The sequence below is a fragment of the Bacillus rossius genome, chromosome 14 (genome assembly GCF_032445375.1).
Source record: "Bacillus rossius redtenbacheri isolate Brsri chromosome 14, Brsri_v3, whole genome shotgun sequence".
Lineage (NCBI taxonomy): Eukaryota > Metazoa > Arthropoda > Insecta > Phasmatodea > Bacillidae > Bacillus > Bacillus rossius.
This window is the reverse complement of record NC_086341.1, coordinates 43994764-44016088: the sequence shown is the minus strand read 5'-3', so window position 1 is coordinate 44016088 and position 21325 is coordinate 43994764. Positions and strand designations below refer to the sequence as shown.

The following is a 21325-nucleotide window of genomic DNA, read 5'->3' as shown; positions in this document are numbered from 1 at the left end:
CGATAAAATTCGGGAAAATTTACCCGAGAAGGAAGTTTTACATGAGTTGAAAAATCTGGTATCTGTCAGTAGTGATGAGCTGAAAGTGATTTTTACGGATGTGAAGGATCTCGTTAGCTTGTCACGTGTCTTGCAACGGGGTTTGGGAAGTTACTTGCGTCAGGCAGATAGCGATACGCGCGAGTCATTTGCCAAGATTCTAGAGCTGTGAAGGCTCTGTCAACTGGCGGTTGCTATAGGAAATTTAGCGAGCTAAATAATATTTTTCTGACTAAACACAATGAGGCTTTATATATACACAAACAACACTTTGAAGCAATCAAAAATGCTTTGGTCTCTACAAACGAAAAACAATCTGATACGACTGCGTACCTAAGGCAGTTTGATGCCACGGATCGCGCGACATTTACAGAGCTTTTAACACTCGTGGGCGAGCAACCGAAGCATGTAAGTAAGGAAATAGTGTCCGGTATGGAATTTCAATTTAATACTTTGATGAGTTCTATACGCGAAGATAATGCTAAATTTATTAAGGAGTCTCTTTCGAGTATTGAGGATAAAGTTGATAGTCTCGTTAGTGGAGCTACTTCATGTTCTCAGTTTCCACATATCGTTAATCAAAGCTTGAATGCAATGAGAAATCTTCTAGACCTATTGTATAACCTATTGGGAACGAAGCTAGTGGCCAGACCTGAGAACCAGCCAGCACTGTCATCATCTGTATCGCTTCCGGTTTTAAGAGGTCAGTCGGTGAATTTGTCTGGTGTAAGGCCATCTTCAACTCCGCTTCCGAGTATTATCGTACCAGTTCAGCTTCCCATTATACCCACTACCACTACTGCGCTTAAAAGGCACCCTTAATGTATAAAAGCCTCTATTTATGCTCGCATGAGTCAGTCATGGCTTCAGAAGCAATAAAGCTCCATTACATCATACAAAACGTTTGTGAAAAATATTTGCTAGCTAAACCCATGTGCCTGGCGCGGTATGCAGTTAATGAACAGTTATTCTAACCGATCAGATCGCGTCTCGAGAGTTATTTTGCTGCCGCAGATAATTTATTGGCTGAGGTGAAAAAAGTATCCGCTACACCTATCGCTAAACCTGAGATTAAGGATTTCTCTAGCGTAGGTGAAGAAGAAGATGATGATTTACCACTGATTGCTCATTCCGGTAAAGGCTCGGCTGCGTCACGTGAGCCATTGGGCGAGGAGGCCCGGTCCTACCTAACTGCATTCAATTCTATGATAATTGATACGACCTATGGAATTTACAAACGCAACAATCGCTGGTTCTTGGGAAATAAGGAATTTTTTTTCCTACCTAATAATTTACTTCGTATAGATGGTGAACTAATACAACCTTCGCCAGGATTATATTAGTTATTGTTTTCGAAAGAACCTAAGGTGTATTCAGAAGCTGCATTGTGTCAATACACACGGTTGCTGCGGTCTTATAGCGTGTGTTATAAAAGAAAAGATGCGTCATCCAAACGTTATAAAAACACCGATCATGAAATGTTCGGGCTCATTAAGGATCTTTGTCCTGTCATTGCTTCACATGAAGGTAGTGGTTTAGTTGAAAAACTAGATTTAAATCGTCGAAAGGAATATGTTTACTGTAACTTTGTAAATGAATTATGTGATCGGCTTAGATTATTACTTGCTTCGCAACAATCCGGGAACACGAGCCATTCAAATGAAGTGTTGGCCATACTAGAAGAACTCATAGAATCTGGCTACATAAAAAAAAATAAGTAAAAAAAATGACTGCCCGACGCGGTATTGTGGTTAAACTTCACAAAAGCGCACGCAAAGTCTTTCCTCTGAGACATGTAATCACTCATGGTCTCGGCGATCTTTTACAAATTGATTTGGTGGAAATTCAACCTTATCACCGTGCGAATAAAGGATTCAGATATATATTGGTTGCGATTGATGTTTACTCCAAGCGGGCTTACGCGGTTCCAGTACTGAAAAAAACTGCGAGGCTTGTGGCTTTAGCTATGAAACGTATTCTAAAGGACTCTGGACGTTTTACTGACATGCACTCAGACCGCGGTACCGAATTTTATAACAGAAGATTTCAGACATTGATGAAAGGACACGGAATTATTCATTATTCAACCAACAGCGAGCTGAAGGCCTCGGTATTTGAACTTTTCATTAGAAGTTTAAAATCGCTTTTGTTTACGGAAATGTCCGCTCAGGGAAACTATAAATGGCTACCGCTCTTACCAAAAGTTATGGAAATATACAATGGCAGATTTCATAGAATTATCGGTATGAGCCCCAACAAGGGAAAAGATATTTCTCTTCTTAAAATGGTTTACAATGTTGTGAAAAAAATAGACCACAGGTGACTTAAAGCTAGTGTAGGAGATCATGTACGTATCTCAAGAAATAGGGATTTATTTGCAAAAGGTTATTTCGTAAATTGGTCCCACAAGATTTTTAAGGTGATAAAAATATGCAACACTTACCCTAGAACATACTACTTGTCTGATCTAGATGGAAATGAAATCAAGGGCGGTTTTTATTCTCAAGAAATTCAAGTGACGAAGTATATAGACACTTATTTAATTAATAAAATCCACAAGCGATTTCCTACACGTCTTCTAGTCATCTGGAGGGGATTCCCAGAATCAGTAAAAACATGGATTTCTAGAACCGATGTGGAAGACTGATGGAGTGAACCGGCCTTAACAGACTAACCGCGGCTCTCTGGAGACCCTTGGATGGGGGTGTGTGACACGTGGTGTGTGGTAGACTCCTGCAGCACGGTCGCAGCTGTGGCCTAAGGGGTTTTATATTTTTATTTTTTGGTAGCTGGGCTGTTGTCATCTGCATCCCCCTCTGCGAGCGCATCCCCCCTCTGCGAGCGCTTCCCTATGCAGGTATAAGTGTCTGGGTTATTATTAAATAACAAGGGTGTTGGGAGAACGCGCCGCCGCGACACATCTGCGATGCTCTCTCGCGACTCCAGCCCTTGGCAATATTAAATTTTTTTTAATAAAATACTATAAGAGAGAATACTATCTATATATGCACAATACATTCTTTTAAATGACAAGTGTGTGTGTGACGTAATAAGAATACTTTTTAATAAAATGGGTGATATATTATAAATAATATTACTTTTTTTAAGTAATAGCCACTGTATATTTAATTACTGGAAAAAAACAATACATACTACAAGAGAACATTATGTCTTTAACACATAAAAATAAATAAAACGGTGCTTGATTTCGCCAAAATACATAAAGAATATTTTTATTAACATATAAATTTTGCTATAAGCATAAGTAATGCCTATAGCTTTTTTATTATAGATAGATGACAGACATGCAACACAACAAATTAAGCATAATATGACTATACTGGTCTAGTACTATAGTAAAAATAATAAACATGGCTACCCTCCAGTGTGTGTTTTGAATTTGGCTTCTAGTACTACTACTATAGTCGTATACTACTATAGTCTTAGTGGCTGCCGAAATAATACATTTATTTAAACAATTCAAACTTGAGAAAAGAAAAAACAATGACTATAATGGGGGGGGGGGAAAGATGGTGGCCTGGTGTGGTGTGCTACAAGACGGCGGCCTGGTATGCTGTACTACAAGATGGCGACTTACAGCAATCGATTGTCATATATAAAATTATTTCATTTTTTTCAAAGTTGGCTGTTCTGGATACTTCCTAGCAGCCAAAATTATTATTTTTTTTCCAATGTTGACAGAAAAATAAACATGGCGGCCGCATAACAGCCGACACTATATATTTAAAATTTCCCGCTTACCACTATAAAAAATAAACATGGTGGCCGACTAGCAGCTTGTTTAAATTTCCCGCCTAGCACTATAAAGAATATAAACATGGCGGCCGACTAGCAGCCGATGCGGCTCGTTTATATTTACCGCCTACCACTATAAAAATATAAACATGGCGGCCGCATAGCAGCTTGTTTAAATTTCCCGTCTAGCACTATAAAAATAAACATGGTGGCTGGCAATATATTTTAAATTTACCACCTACCACTATGAAAATATAAACATGTCATGTAACACAAAATTTTTATAAGCATATATACAACATCTGAAATTATTTTCTCCAATATGGTCTCGTGGTCCTGTGGTTAGCATCGCGGTCTATCAATCCAGAGATGAAAGTTCGGATTCCCGCTGCCCGCCATCTCAAATTTTTGTACATGTAAAAATAATTCTGGTGTGCGTGACACCATCGCTCCCTAGCTTCCTAATTTAGAACCATCCACACAGCCTCCACTTGACATCAACAACCACGTGTGGATTCACTCCACGTGGCTCCCGGCAATGCCCACCCGGCCATGTGGTGCCACGCCCACCTCCAGCAACGCCTACCCAGAACACGCGCTCAGACAACCACCTGTTTCCTTTGTTTACAGTGTAACAGTACCGGCACCCTCTCACTTCTGAAGTCCTCCTTCTCTTGCGATCGTGAGTGAGCATTCCGCGTCCCACATGATATAATAACATGATGTTCGTCTGAACTACACGGTGCAGAGGGGGTGTCTGTGGCTGGTACAGGAGGACGTCGGGGACCTGGTGCTGATGGCGGGCCTCGTGGACAGCCACGTGCACGTGAACGAGCCGGGCCGCGCGAGCTGGGAGGGCTTCCTCACGGCCACGGCCGCCGCGGCGAAGGGCGGGGTCACCACCATCGTCGACATGCCGCTGTGAGTCGCGCTTCGCCGATCCACCACACCGCCGTCCGGGGCATCTAGTGTGTGCGAGGCCAGGAACCAAAGTTTCTATGACTCGCTCAGTGCATGGTAAACCAAGATGCACCTCCACACTTTTGTTAGAATCACTTGGATCAACGAGTGGGGCGCGTGTTTTGTGGGATAGGTCTGGCACATGGGTCTGTGTGTGCGCTGGCTTGTAGTGCAATGCTAAGGAAAGTCACGTGTACCTTTCTCGTCGGCGGGGGGAAGGAAGCTCCCCACCAGTTGGCTCGGCTGTCTGGCGTGATGTGGTGTCATGTTGATGAGCTTTAGAGGCATGTAAGTGTAACCCAGTTGAACTCAGGTGTGGCCTGTAGAGTAGAGCTGTGCAGAGCCACTCCAACGAGACCCTTTCAGAACACAGTACATGCGTGGGTGGTTAGCCCATGTGTGCACATCATTGGTGGCTCAGGCCTACACTCGCACCTGAGGCTGTGTGACGTTGGTCTTGTGCGAGGTTCAGCGGCGCCATGTCTGTTACATTATAGTGATGTGTAACATTTCCACTCTCGCTACCCGGCTTTAGGTTGGAAGCAATTTCGTGGATGCGACGAAAGTCACATGGAACGGAAATGTGTAATAACCACGGTGCTGCCATCTGTGGCGAATGGCGCGAACCAAAGTTCACAAAACAAAAGGAAAAACTTTATAGTATTAACTGTCTAATTAATTTTAACCAGATTGGGGGTATTTTAATAAAAAATTACTGTCGAAAATCAAGTCAGGGTTTAAAACATTTTTTCCAAGACGTTTTTCACTTCTATCGGAGCCGTTTCATCATACAGTTTTAAATTTATGGTCTTCAAAATCAAATATTTCAATAGTCAGCATAGCTTTTCGGCAGTGAATTCTTAGCGGCGGATGCGGACACTATGTGTGATTTTCGTGTTCAGAAATGTATTCCAAACCCAGATTTTGCGTATGTTTATCACGCTCGGCATTATTCCAAAGAGTTCCAAGATTGGTTACGTGTCCGAGTTTCGTGTCACAAGTGTAGTTGCGACGTGAGAACACGCGAAATTTGCTCGTCACCGAGGTTGGATGTGTTACACATCTCTGGCGAGTGCTGAAAAGACTCGCTTACACTATGTGATAGTAACTGTGATGATTCTGAGAAGGTGCGGAGATGCCAAAATCCTTTGAAGATCTCTGACGTTGCGCAGGAACTCCATCCCTCCCACCACGACGGTGGCGAACCTGCGGGCGAAGCTGGAAGCAGCCAGAGACCAGATACACGTGGACGTGGCCTTCTGGGGCGGCGTCGTTCCTGATAACAAGGTGGGTCCTTCGCGCGGTGAGTTTGTACCAACCTCGGGGATTAGTACAAGTATTTACCAATTGATTTAATAGAAAACTGCAATAGAACATTAGCATTGGCAAGGTGCCTAATGAAGGACATGTGAACTCTTACAAAATTAATACTTTCCAAAGAATTTACACAATTTCGTTCAACAAAGACAACCCGAAAACCAATTTATAAAAAGGCTAATCCGAAGTTAATCACACACCCTAACCTTTGTGCTGCCCACACACGTCGGGCACGGAGAACTACCTGCTACCCAATTAGTTTCATGTTGCCTCGTTCGAACCTGAAATAATAAGAACGCCAGACAGCCGTTGCAACCACCAGGGCGACCGGCCGCTAGAGTGCATGCGCGGAGAGAAGAATGGAGTATGGGAAAATGAGGGAAGGCAGTACAGTCCACCAGGGAGGGGGAAATAACTAGGAGAGGAGGAAGGAGGGAAGATTCTTGTTTAGGATGACGTCACACTCGTAAATGTCTTCTTGCTGCCGGCACAACTTCAGTACTCCCTGCGTCAGAGGCGGCTGAGGACTAGGCTTCAAGACAGTTCTTCGAATGTGTAGATGCGGAATACCAGCACGCGGTTAGAAATTAAAAACACATTTAAGCATTTAAACGTCACGTTTTTTTTTACGTGTTTACTTCAATCTAAGATGTGGATGTGTTAATCTTGGAGAAGAGTAATTGGGGATTTAAGGAGAGCTATAAATATAAGAGTGGAATAAAAGGTTTCTACTGTGAGTAAATTAAGTGCAACATGTGGGACGGTTTCGTTAGCATCAACAATGATGGGTTGTTCTGATGTTAACGATTGAAGAATCACCGTGAAAAACAAATCACAAGCTGAAATTTGTGGTAAAAAAAAACCTGGAATACATTATTTTTAATGAAACAAGTATACATTTGCAAGGAAAAATATATTGTATCCGCTGGTGTAAAAGAAAACTTTAAATTTTCAGTTTAGATGTCGCGGAATTCTTTTCATAATATTCGGTTAAATTAGGACAAGGTACATTACTTCAATGACATGGTTTCCTATAAGGTTTAATTTACTTCAAATAAATAAGGAGTTTTTCGTAGTTCTGGATAACTGGTTCTTCGAAGAAAATAAGGTGGGATATAACTTCCAATTTATCTTATCCGTTGTAAACAATGTAAGCACAGAAATGAGAGAAATATTTTTTTAAAAAGACTTAAGAAGATATAAATAAAATTTTTCTTGAAAATATTCATGTTAAAAGTTGAGTAAACCCAAAACATGCATGTAGATACCTAGATGAATTTTTAAAAAGCGTTCTTTGTAAATTATAGGCAAAATTATTGTAAGTATGCAAATCCACCTACCACGCACATTCAGTCAACCCTGAAAACACTGAGAATTAAAGTCATAACTTATTAAATATAGTACTAACGAATTAAACTATATTCAAAATGTATAGGTACACTTTTTTCAATGCAAAATAAGAAAAAATTTAACTTGCATATCAGCAGATATAGAACGGAATGTGACTAAATTAAAAAAAAAATTCTAAAAAAACTGAATTTTAATTTTAATTATTTGACACAATAATTACTGTATCACTGCAAACAGTAGTGTTCATACTAACACTTGGTTCTGATTCTCATCGGAGCATTTACGCTTTGTATTGTCCCAGGTCAGGATGGTGGGCTTTATATGCTGTCTGTGCCCTAGACATGTGGTTAAGTATCCTCACGTAAATGCCACCAAAATGGAGGAGGCCTTCCGATACCATATAGTATCAGCTACAGAGATGCTTATGGTGCGGAGGACATTGTTTTTGTGTCCAGTCGGAGTTAAGGCCACTGGTGAAGGCTGGAGTGGTGGGCTTCAAGTGCTTCCTGTGCCCTAGCAGCGTGGACGAGTTTCCTCACGTGGATGCCACCCAAGTGGAGGAGGCCTTCCGATACCAAATAGTATCAGCTACAGAGAAAGTTATTTTGCAGAGGACATTGTTTTTGTGTCTAGTCGGAGCTAAGGCCACTGGTGAAGGCTGGAGTGGTGGGCTTCAAGTGCTTCCTGTGCCCTAGCAGCGTGGAAGAGTTTCCTCACGTGGATGCCACCCAAGTCGAGGAGGCCTTCCGATACCATATAGTATCAGCTACAGAGATGCTTATGGTGCGGAGAACATTGTTTTTGTGTCTAGTCGGAGCTAAGGCCACTGGTGAAGGCAGGAGTGGTGGGCTTCAAGTGCTTCCTTTGCCCTAGCGGCGTGGACAAGTTTCCTCACGTGGATGGCACCCAAGTCGAGGAGGCCTTCCGATACCATATAGTATCAGCTACAGAGATGCTTATGGTGCGGAGGACATTGTTTTTGTGTCCAGTCGGAGCTAAGGCCACTGGTGAAGGCTGGAGTGGTGGGCTTCAAGTGCTTCCTGTGCCCTAGCGGCGTGGACGAGTTTCCTCACGTGGATGCCACCCAAGTCTAGGAGGCCTTCCGATACCATATAGTATCAGCTACAGAGATGCTTATGGTGCGGAGGACATTGTTTTTGTGTCCAGTCGGAGCTAAGGCCACTGGTGAAGGCAGGAGTGGTGGGCTTCAAGTGCTTCCTGTGCCCTAGCAGCGTGGACAAGTTTGCTCACGTGGATGCCACCCAAGTCGAGGAGGCCTTCCGATACCATATAGTATCAGCTACAGAGATGCTTATGGTGCGGAGGACATTGTTTTTGTGTCCAGTCGGAGCTAAGGCCACTGGTGAAGGCTGGAGTGGTGGGCTTCAAGTGCTTCCTGTGCCCTAGCGGCGTGGACGAGTTTCCTCACGTGGATGCCACCCAAGTCGAGGAGGCCTTCCGATACCATATAGTATCAGCTACAGAGATGCTTATGGTGCGGAGGACATTGTTTTTGTGTCCAGTCGGAGCTAAGGCCACTGGTGAAGGCAGGAGTGGTGGGCTTCAAGTGCTTCCTGTGCCCTAGCAGCGTGGACGAGTTTCCTCACGTGGATGCCACCCAAGTCGAGGAGGCCTTCCGATGCCATATAGTATCAGCTACAGAGATGCTTATGGTGCGGAGGACATTGTTTTTGTGTCCAGTCGGAGCTAAGGCCACTGGTGAAGGCTGGAGTGGTGGGCTTCAAGTGCTTCCTGTGCCCTAGCGGCGTGGACGAGTTTCCTCATGTGGATGCCACCCAAGTGGAGGAGGCCTTCCGATACCAAATAGTATCAGCTACAGAGATAGTTATTTTGCAGAGGACATTGTTTTTGTGTCTAGTCGGAGCTAAGGCCACTGCTGAAGGCAGGAGTGGTGGGCTTCAAGTGCTTCCTGTGCCCTAGCGGCGTGGACAAGTTTCCTCACGTGGATGCCACCCAAGTCGAGGAGGCCTTCCGATACCATATAGTATCAGCTACAGAGATGATTATGGTGCGGAGGACATTGTTTTTGTGTCCAGTTGGAGCTAAGGCCACTGGTGAAGGCTGGAGTGGTGGGCTTCAATGCTTCCTGTGCCCTAGCGGCGTGGACGAGTTTCCTCACGTGGATGCCACCCAAGTGTAGGAGGCCTTCCGATACCAAATAGTATCAGCTACAGAGATAGTTATTTTGCAGAGGACATTGTTTTTGTGTCTAGTCGGAGCTAAGGTTACTGGTGAAGGCAGGAGTGGTGGGCTTCAAGTGCTTCCTGTGCCCTAGCGGCGTGGACGAGTTTCCTCACGTGGATGCCACCCAAGTCGAGGAGGCCTTCCGATACCATATAGTATCAGCTACAGAGATGCTTATGGTGCGGAGGACATTGTTTTTGTGTCCAGTCGGAGCTAAGGCCACTGGTGAAGGCTGGAGTGGTGGGCTTCAAGTGCTTCCTGTGCCCTAGCGGCGTGGACGAGTTTCCTCACGTGGATGCCAACCAAGTCGAGGAGGCCTTCCGATGCCATATAGTATCAGCTACAGAGATGCTTATGGTGCGGAGGACATTGTTTTTGTGTCCAGTCGGAGCTAAGGCCACTGGTGAAGGCTGGAGTGGTGGGCTTCAAGTGCTTCCTGTGCCCTAGCGGCGTGGACGAGTTTCCTCACGTGGATGCCAACCAAGTCGAGGAGGCCTTCCGATGCCATATAGTATCAGCTACAGAGATGCTTATGGTGCGGAGGACATTGTTTTTGTGTCCAGTCGGAGCTAAGGCCACTGGTGAAGGCTGGAGTGGTGGGCTTCAAGTGCTTCCTGTGCCCTAGCGGCGTGGACGAGTTTCCTCACGTGGATGCCGCCCAAGTCGAGGAGGCCCTCGTAGAGCTGGAGGGAACCGGCTCCATACTGGCGGTCAGTGCTCACATTCATATTTTACTTTTTGACTTCACACGTCTTAGTTACAGATTATGTCTTTTTTGTTGTTGTAAATAGGACATGACTTTTATAGCAGTAGTAATTTTAAAATAAAAAAGACCAGTGGGTTTGAAAGTGTGCGCCATGGAACAAATGGGTGCAGTCAAGCGTTGTTACGGAAACCGCAGTGTTTGCTGTACCAATCAATGTTTTGCACTTTTGACTGTCCTGCGATGTTTTGTTATGCTACGTGTGAAGAACAACTTGCAATCGCAAATCCTTAATAGAACAGTTAGATACTTTTTACCAACTCATATTTATAAATTATTTATAAATTTGTATTTTAAATCAGAATTGCGAAAGTTATATGTAAGTAAATAATTTAATATATTATTTAATCTATTACGCCTGCGATCTTTATTACCATTAAAACATTATGGTTTGTGGGTTTGCTATAAAATTTGCTTAGCCATTTTTTCTTGGGTCGATCTTCATATGTAAATAAGGTGGTTTTTACTATATTCGAAAGTGTTCATGTTGTTATTGAACTTAAAGACAATAATATTATAATTTTTGAAATTTTCTAGTTCCATGCAGAGCTATGTGGTGACCAGAAGACGGACGAAATCACAGGTAAACAATAAATAAACATAAACATATGCAATGCATTTGTATTCTTCTGAAATCGTCTTTAATTTTTTTGAGTATGAAATATAGAAAGTGTCGACGCACACTTGCTTGAATCGATTTTCATTGATATTATTATAAATTTCCTTCTGTTTTCAGTCCACTGTAGCTACTTTGCGGTCCAAAGATTTGTTTCAATCCCTCGTGCAATAAATATCTTGAAACGGATGTCAACCAAGAAATAAAAAACACATAAACCACATTTTAAATAATTGAGTTAACATATCAATAATATGTTATTATAAATGAAGTTCATCGAAAACATGTATACAATTCTTTTAAAAAACTAAATCACTTTGCTTTGATTTTTTTTCTTAATGTTATTGTAATTCATTGCACACTCCAAGTATATTTTAAATAAAACCTACTAAAATATTATGTTAGTGAAACACCTTAGTCAAACTTTCTTTTTATAGTCGCCATTACAGAAATACGTTAAATGGCCCTAGGCAGTTTTGAGTTTTAATGCTCTTAAAAAAATATATCCCACAGACATAATAACCGTATTTTTTATGTTTATTTCACAATAATTTATATGCATATTATATTTGGGTTTATGTCCTTGAATGGCAGTAAAGTAATAACGATCATTCTGAGGTTCGATTTTTTTAAAGTAATGAAGTTCATATTTATTCTAAACGTGTGAGGATTTCAGACCGAACTTTCTAGATTCTAGATGTATTGGCCGAATCATTCGATGTTGACTAAATTGTGCTTGTCGATATAATCAGCAGTTTAGTCAAATAATTTCGCATGTATAAAGCTGGGTTTACGATTGATTTCCTTAAGAATTATAACTTAACATCGAGCACACGATTAAGTCAAAACTACATTTTCCAGTTTATGATTGATATAGAAGACGTTAATTCCAGTGGCGTAGCGTGGGTGGGGCGGAGGGGGCGGGTCGCCGGTGAAGCGGGTTGAGATCTGATCTATGATTCATTCATTACATGTGTCAGACACACTATAATGTTCCATTTTTATCTAACATTTTGCGCACCAACTATTTTTTAATATTGTTACGATCGCGCTTGGCTGCAGTGCATGGCATCGCCGCACTCGTTCGGCCTGTCTGCGCCCCCTTCCACCCGCATCCTCTCCCTGGTATCTCGTGTCATACTATCTCGCGACATGCTGACCGTCGCAGCGCGCACCTGCCTCAGATAGAGTTACTTAAAAGAGGCCGCACTGCGGAATAAAATGACTCAGACGCCTTTATCGGCGTTCTTAGAGCAGCCACCGCGTCCTTCGAGGACTCACGATGCGTTTCTGGGCATTTCGACGGCGAAGGTCGCGCGATATCTCGGAGACATGCCCGATTGTTCTGGATGGGAACCCAAGGGCTATTTAAGGAGGTTGGGCCGACCTTCGAGTCAGTCAGAGACTGAGTGGGAGTCCTCCCGCGGCGGAGTTTCCGGGCGATATAGTGGCGAAGTCCTTGGACGAAGGTTCCAGGGCAGGGAGTGAGTGAGTTCAGTAGAGTCGGGAGTTTTCGGGCGATAGAGTCGCGGGCGCGGCGGAGTCCCGAGTGAAGTGGCGAGCGAGTCGTCGAGTGGGATCTCGGCGAAGGGTGTGACGGCGGCGGAGTGCGGCGACGGAGTCCCGCGGCGGAGACCCACGAGGGGTGCTGCGCCGAGAGTTGCGCCGGAAGTGCGGCCCAGCGAGGTGTGTGGAACGAGTGACTAGGGAATTGACATTTCTTTACCTGTAATTAATTATCTGCCAATTTAGAAGATTAATTGTAAGTGACAAGTAGTGGTAATAAATAAAACTGTGTGTGGAATAAAATCTATTAATTGGGCTATCCTTACGAACCCGCAAGGAAATCGTAACAATATTTATTTAAAAGAAAAACTGCGAACTCACTGACAGAGCTCTTTATAACGTTTGTTTGTTTACATATGAACGGCAACATCGCATCACGCCGCGCCGCCCGGCGCGCGCGAGCCGAGTTGAGCGGCACTCCTTATTATGTTAATTACTCATACAAAATCTTTTGTTTCACGCGTCGGCCCGTGTCGATGGCTCTCTTTCGCACTCATTGAATTTAGTACTACGCATTGTACTGTAAAGTTTGACCTTAACCCAGGGCAAACCAAACAACTTCCGCAAACCGGGACACAGTAAAACTCCTATATTATTATTATTATTATTATTATTATTTATTTATTTATTGTTTACAAAAGTTACAATATTTCTTACATTAGTCTCGCAAAACCTATTCACCTAGGTTTGTCTGCGAGTACGGAGTCACACTCGTACATTAAATCTTATTTTATAATACACTTAAAATTGCTCTAATAGCTGTTTGAACATTGATTATTGTTTAAAAAGTATGGAGTATATTAACATAAATTACATTGAGTTAAGGTACATCTTTTTAAGTTTACGACTGAATTTTGTCCTGCTACTTGAATTTAAAACTTCAATAGGGGATGTTTTGTAAATCTAATAGTAGTCTAGGAATATTTTTTTTTTTGTTTTTGGATATCTTGATTATTTATGGTACCTGTCATACAAATAAAACATAATTTTTCATTTAGCTCAAAAATGGCGCCAACGATTTTCCTCAAATTTCTCGTCATTTTATCTTTTAATAACATCTATAACATGGCTTACTCAGTCAGTTTTTACCGGGAAACTCTAAAAAAGGTAGCTGCCATACAAAATCAATTTTGTTTGTAAATTTTCCTATAAGCCCGGCAAACCGCGCCGTCACCAAAACCACTTTTGTTTTGTGATAGATAAAATACTTATTTGAAATTCGAACGTGTCCTCCGGCCAATTTTCATGGGAATACATAACTTATTTTACAGGTACAAGAAGAAGACGTACCTGCCGTCGCAGTTGGAAGTAGTTCTGGTCCCACCACAGAGCAGGGTCAAGACGAAGTCGACTCATTAAAAGTACCTCAAGCATCTAGTCATAAGCCTGCAGAAAAAGTGAATGTTGCCAAAGAAGACATAATTGAAATCGTGCCTTCTGCTTCTGCCGAAATCAAAGATGTGAATCTCGACGATGTAGGTTGCTGGCCTTCTCCTATGACCTAGTATGTCGCGGATCTGACTCAGTACAGCACATCGATTCCAAATTTGCCGATGTTGTTCGCTCAGGGACTTCAACGAAAGGCGGTACCCGAAAACTAACCAAAGAGTGGTTCTACAAACCATTATCTAACAGCGAAAAGGTTCTCCGATCATGGATGGTGTACTCGCCTTTGAAGCAATCCTTGTATTGTTTTTCTTGCAAGCTGTTTGGCAATTCCGGCTCTAACTTCGCATCTGAAGAAGGATTCAACAAATGGTGGAAGCTAAATCCAAGAATAGGAGACCATGAAAATAGCCTGGGCCATGAACAGAGCTTCTTGAAATGGAAGGAGTTGGAAGTTCGCCTGAACTGTAAAGCAACCATCGATCAGAAACAACAAGAAGTTTTCGAAAGTGAGGAGAAGAAGTGGAGGGATGTACTGTACAGGTTGCTGAATATTATCCATTTCTTAGCCAAACAGAATCTGGCCTTCAGAGGACATCGAGAAGACATTCGAGGAGATGATAGTGGCAATCGCGGGAACTTTCTGGAGTTAGTGCACCTCCTAGCTAAATACGACCCTCTTCTAATGGAACACCTGACAAAGATAAAGCTGGGAGCAAGAGTCTCAGTTTCGTATCTATCTCCAGAAACCCAGAATGAATTTATAAACTTACTGGGACAGCAAGTTCGATCCACCATCATCCGTCGTATTCAAGAAGCTAAATATTATTGCGTAATCTTCGACAGCACACCAGTCATCTCCCACAATGACCAAATGAGCCAAGTTTTGCGATACGTACATATCGAAGGAGAAAAAGTCGCCGTGGTAGAATCTTTCATTGACTTCTTCGAACCAAAAGGAAAAAATGCAGAAGATCTCAGCAACGATATAATCGCGAAGATAACATCAGACGGACTGGACATACAGAATCTGAGAGGACAGGCTTATGACAATGCTGCCACAATGTCAGGGATCCACAATGGAGTTCAAGCCCGGATTAAAGCACCGAATCCGAAAGCTATATTCGTTGCATGCACAAACCACTCACTAAACTTGGCTGGGGTACACGCTGCTTCTGAATCAGTGGATTCCGTGACATTTTTTGGAACTCTGGAGAAGCTGTTTGCCTTCTTTTCCGCATCAACTGTTCGATGGAACGCTTTGGTTGCCGTCACAGGTCAAGCATTAAAACGAGTCACTGAAACGCGCTGGAGCGCTAGACATGTAGCTGTCAAGATGCTTAAAATTTAAGTTTGAGGTAGTTCTTGAGGTACTGGAACAATTAACAGATTCATCTCAAACTTCCGAAACAAGATCGGGAGCCAGTCTTCTCCTGACAGCCATGCAGTCATTTAACTTCCTAACTTTTCTTGGCTTTTGGGCTGCAGTGCTACCTGAAGTAGATGACGCACATATTTACCTGCAGCAACGAGGACTAAGTGTGGATAAGTGTGCTCAGAAACTCTGCGCTTTGAAAACCCTCTTAGTGGAAAGTAGAGACCGTTTCGTGCAAGAAGCAATTGACTTTGCTAAGACTCTCTGCGAAAAACTCGGAATCGAACTGAAAACGAGAAGAATTCGCAGGAAAAAACGCATGCATGGCGATGAATCTTCTGAAGATGCAGCTTTGTCTCACGAACAGGAAATCCGTCGAGAGATTACCGCATCATTCGACAAGATCATTCAAGAAATGACGACTCGATTCCAGCAAATTTAAGAAATATCGGACAAGTTCGGATTTTTGCTGCCAGCGAAACTTTTGGACAGCAAGTTCGAGTGTGATCTTTCCCATGTATTAGAAGACATCGACAAGGACGAGTTTCAGATGGAGCGGAAGCGTCTTTAGCAGTTTGTTGTTGTTGCCTGTTCTGAATCAGAGGAACATATAAGTGGTAATGGACCACATCTCGGAATTTCGGTTCCAAATATAGTCATCTTGATTCGTATATATTTGACTTTGGCGATTAGTGTTGCAAGTTGTGAGAGAAGTTTTTCGAAGTTGAAGCTAATAAAAAATTACCTCAGATCTACTATGAGCTCCGCTAGACTATCAAACTTGGCTATATTGTCGATTGAACAAGAATTGGCTGCTAATATTGATTTTGACAAAGTTATTTCTGACTTCGCTGCTCATAAGGCCCGTAGAATCCGCTTGTAAAACCGCTCATCCTATTTTAACTTCAATAAAAGGTACCACATTGCATGTGAAATTTAATTTTAAGTAAGCACCTATATAATGGGGGCGGCAAAATGGGTCTCCCGCCCCAGGCGCCGAGATGGCACGCTACGCCACTGGTTAATTCTAACCTATCACAGCTCAAAACACATGGTCGGCCATTGTTCGAAACGGAGAAGCAGGTTTGAAAAAAGGTTATTGACAAATCGGATATCTATTTTTTGAAATGGATGATGATAACAAATGACAAATATACGAATTCTAACCCAAAATACTGCCTCGCTCGGTCCAATAATAAGACATAAACTTCCGTTTGAAAGGTTCCGGTTTGTTGTGATTGGTCGCTTCCCTTAAGTCTTAACGAAAAATATAAAATATAGCCATTTCTGTTAAGTCTTAAGTCATCATATGGTTCGCACACGACCCGTCAAAATTCACACACGACAATCATAAACCATTCCACTAGTTTACATAGAGTCATATGGTAAGTATCCGACTAAGTCTTAAGTCTTAATTCTTAATTTTCAATCGTAAACCCACCTTTACAGTGCTCAGTGGTGCGCGCGCAGCCAGTACCTACGCGTCTTCAGTCCCTGTACATCAGTGCTGTGCATATTTGAATCGAATGTGTGTATGCAGTGTTCAAAATGTGTTTTTGTTCAATTTTTATTTATTTTAAATCTTAAGTATACGATTGCTGTTCAGTAAAAAGTGAGTATAAAATATATTAATATTCTCATATGGATATATAGTTTGAATAACGAAGAGAACGGAGTCTTTGTAGCAATATAACCCAAAAACTAAAAACATAATTATTTATTTTTTAATACATACAATTACTATGCAATGCGTATTTCAAAGTAATTTAGGAGATATTTTACTAACGTGATAAAACAAATTTTCTGTGTGATAATTTATTATTTTTCGTAAAAATTGCGAAAACGTATTCACTTCTGTCGGCAGTCCTCATGACTGCTTTAAAAAAAATTATTTTATTTTTATTATAGATTGAAAAACATTTAAATTTCATTTATTTGTCTTGATATCGTGGGGTTAGTGGAAAAAGTCGGTAAGTCAAATTTCTGGGAAAAAAATACTGTTAGTTAGTTCACTTACCAAGTTTTGCTTCCCTGGAATAGCGTTATAATGGACTTGCCGAAATGAAGCTAGAAGAAAACGTACAAAATCATTCATTATTTGGACTTCCAAACGTTTTTCTTGGCGAAGATGTTGCCCTTACAACTTAATCTGTGAAGTTAACTCCATTTCACAAAAAAGTGTACTTACCAACTTTTCCCACTAAGTCCACGATATGTTGGTTTAAAAAGTGCAGACGATGCATCACAGGCATGCAAGTACTTCTCTCGGTTGAAATCTTGCCGCGGTGACTGTTTGAGCATGAAGTGTTGACGCCAGGGGCACAACAACTAAATTTCCGGAGGGGGGGCAATATACCTTTTTATAAAGAATCATCTATCCCCCCTATTGAAGCGGGGGGTCCGGGGGTCCTCCCCCGGGAAAATTTGTCTTTCAAGGTGGAAAATGTTGCTATTTAAGCAGTTTTATTATCTAAAAATTGATTAAACAGCACTTTCTTTGCCCCCATTTGCCACCACTTCAAGGTTTCAGAAGGGACGGGGAGGGGGGGGGGGGCAAAATACCCTTGCCCCCCCCCCACCTGTTGTTGCGCCCCTGGTTGACGTGAAGGTATCCTCTTAGGAGACGGCCGCCGGTACAGCACCTTCCTAAAGTCTAGACCCGCCTCCATGGAGCTGGCAGCCGTGCAGCTGGTGACGAGATTGTGCCGACAGCACAGGTACAGTACCGCCGCAACAACTGCACCGCTCGAGCTACGAGCTCGTCCATTAAAAAATTAAATCTCTTTCAATACTGTGCAAATTGAATTTATTTTAGATTATATGTAGGGGAAGGGGGGGCAAGATGGTGTCGTGAGGCAAGATGGGGCAGGTGTTTATTTGTCTGCATGGTGCTGCCATCTTACGGGAAAGGATTTAATATCGAAGAGCAAGTCACGCTGGCTCGGCGTACAAGATTTTAGTAAGCCTGGAGTATTTAGTTGTGTTCGGTGGCCATTTTATTGTATCTCACTGTTTTGATCTTATTTTAATTGGTTTTGGCAAGGCCAACAGGTAAGCCACGATTTAAAATGTTATATTTCTTGGCTTGTATTGAATAACATTGTGTTTGAGGTATTTAATACTGTAACCGCGGAACTGACTAAAAAAGCTGTAAAGTTATTATACTTCTTTTAAGTATTATGCTACAGTTGAGGCAAGATGGGGACGTCCCCATCTTGCCCCTTAACATTGCTCCCATCTTGCTCCTTAAAAGCTCCTAAATATTGTCATGCCAAGAGTAATGCTTTTGATAAGTTGTAGTTATATTATAGGTTTAAAAACCATACCTGCTCGTTTGTAATAGTCTAGTAAAAACCAATTTTTTTAACTATTAGGACAGCTGTATGACCAATACCAAATTACTCCAGACAGAGTGTACAACTGCGATGAAACAAGTGTGTCATCAGTGCCAAAGTGAAGATCGAAAATCATCTCTTCGAAAGGAAGAAAACAAGTTGGAGCTCTAAAATCGGCAGAGAGAGGACAAACAGTAACTGTAGAACTTTATGTCCGTGCACCAGGCGTTTACATGCCACCGATGATATTTCCTCGACAGAGAATGAAAGACGAACTGTTGGATGGGTCTGCACCTGGAACTTGGGCCGAATGTCATCCATCAGGCTGGATGCAGTCCGACATTTTTGTAAGGTGGTTCAAGCGGTTTATGCAATTTACTAACGCCTCCAAAAATAATCGTGTTTTATTACTGTTTGACGGCCATTCTACACAAACAAAAAATCTTGAACTAATTGATCTAGCAAGAGTAAACGGGGTTATCCTCCTCTGTTTCCCGCCGCACTGCACACATCGTTTCCAGCCACTGGACGTTACATTCATGAAGCCACTCAGCACATATTATGAAGTTGCAGTAACCATTGGTTGCGATGCCACCCAGGGCGTGTTGTCACAATGTATCAGATAGCCAGCTTGTTTGGAAGTGCTATTCTACGAGAAGCCACAATGACGACAGCCATCAATGGTTTCAAAACCACGGGAATATGGCCAATACACCCTGAGGTCTTTCAGGATAGTGATTTCTTGCCTTCCGAAACAACTGACAGACCAGCGCCTAGTGTCGTTGAAGGAGCCAGCATACCAGAATCTTCGGGTTCTCAAGTATGGAAGGATAATTCTGTTCCTAGTTGTTCGTCCAAAACTACTGACAGAATGATGCCTGATAATGTCACTGAAAAAGATAGCATACCAGAGTCCTCGAATCCTGTAGTAAACAAGAATTGCATATTTCCTAGCTGTTCGTTCTCCACTGTACAAAATAACACTGGTGCATTGAGTCGAGTATCCCCAAAAGATACAATGCCGTTTCCCCATTTCGGCAAAGAAAGGAACAATTATAGTGATCGGCGCCGTGGGAAAACTGTTATTTTAACTGAATCGCCATATATAAATGACCTGAAAGCTCAAACTGGGAAACGTGCTGTTTCTTGCAAAAACAAGCTGAACCTAGAGCACAGAATGATGACAACAAAGAAGAGTAGGCCCACCCAAAGAGAAAAAGGACAAAGGTTCTGAAGTGAAAGAAACTGACGATGCTAAGTGTATTTTTTGTGGTCATTTGTTTTCTGAATCAACGGAAGCGTGGGTTAAGTGTATAGAATGTCAAGGGTGGGCTCACTGTGCATGTGCTGGAGAAGACGATGAGGACGAAGACACTGCTTATGTATGTGACATGTGTAAATAATGGCACCCCATCTTGCCCCAAGTTATGCCCCATCTTGCCCCATGTATGGGGCAAGATGGGGTGTTATTGTGAGATCGTAAATGTTTTGCCATTGTTTTCAGTGAGTAATCTGTAACTATCATTTTAGTTTACAAAGATAGCCTGACATTTTGTGCACCTGTAGAAATATTTGTCGCCATATTAGCAACAACCATTATTTTTTTAAGGCAATTTCTTCTTAGCGTCCCCATCTTGCCCCCCCTTCCCCTATATGAAATTATTAAAAAAAAATGGTTGTCTGTAAAGTCGGTTTACGTACGATAGTTTAAAGTGACAACATCATAAAAAAAACATTGACGAAATCGTCGAAAGCGTAAAATCAGCGTTACGGGACACAGTGTAACGGGACAATGTTCGTAACGGGACATTTTTTCGTGCGTGCAGCCGGAGTTCATCGATTCATTAGACGTTGTCACGTCAAAAAATTGGTTGTCTGTAAAGTCGGTTTTCGGGACGATAGTTTAACGTGACAACGTCATAACAAAAACATTGACGAAATCGGCGCAAGCGTACAATGATCGTAACGGGACACAGCGTAACGGGACATGTGCGTCACGGGACACTTTTTCGTGCGTGTGATCGGCGTTCATCGATTTATTAGACGTTGTCGCGTCAAAATTGACAAAATATTATTTTATATGCATCGGTCAGAGCATCGTGCGTGTAGTTACATAAATTCAAAATAAAGAATGAGTTTTGAAAATCCCTCTGCACTCAAACAAATTGAGTGATATTAGACGTCTGATACAATATGTACCAGAGGAGAAGTCTTAACTGTACAAAGACCATTTGGATGGGCCAGTGTCTGATAAAGACAATGATGAGTAGTGTAATATTATGTCATGCTTAACGTGAACTTTATTAAAGAAAAATTATTGTCATACACCATGTCTATACTGTTTAATATTTAATGTCACATTACATTGGTATTTTGAGACAATGGTAATATAATATCATAGTAAATGTTATTTTGATCTGATTCCTGTTAGGAATTTGTATTTTGTGATAAAATGGCATCATTTTATGATTTTCAAAATTCTGTAGAAATCTATATTTACATTATATTAAGGATGAACTGTTTCCAAATCGTGCCATACATAATGGAGGAAAAAATTTAAAACATGATTTAGTAAAACTATATTTTAAGGCATACTATTTTTTGTTGTTTCCCTCAAGTTTGCTTCATATGACTGATGCCCTTTCAAAAAAAAAGCT

At 41.9% G+C, this 21325-nt stretch overlaps 1 protein-coding gene across 7 annotated transcripts in view; it reads left to right on the top strand.

Moving 5' to 3' along the window:
• Window positions 1–21325, top strand: part of LOC134538838 (allantoinase) — a 67800-nt gene that overhangs the window by 24087 nt on the left and 22388 nt on the right. For all 7 annotated transcript variants that reach the window (XM_063380372.1, XM_063380371.1, XM_063380377.1 and 4 more), the window contains exons 3-7: window positions 4568–4716; window positions 5928–6042; window positions 10191–10337; window positions 10928–10973; window positions 17954–18050. In XM_063380372.1, coding sequence (XP_063236442.1) covers window positions 4568–4716; window positions 5928–6042; window positions 10191–10337; window positions 10928–10973; window positions 17954–18050 — 554 coding nt within the window. The remainder of the gene's footprint in view (window positions 1–4567; window positions 4717–5927; window positions 6043–10190; window positions 10338–10927; window positions 10974–17953; window positions 18051–21325) is intronic.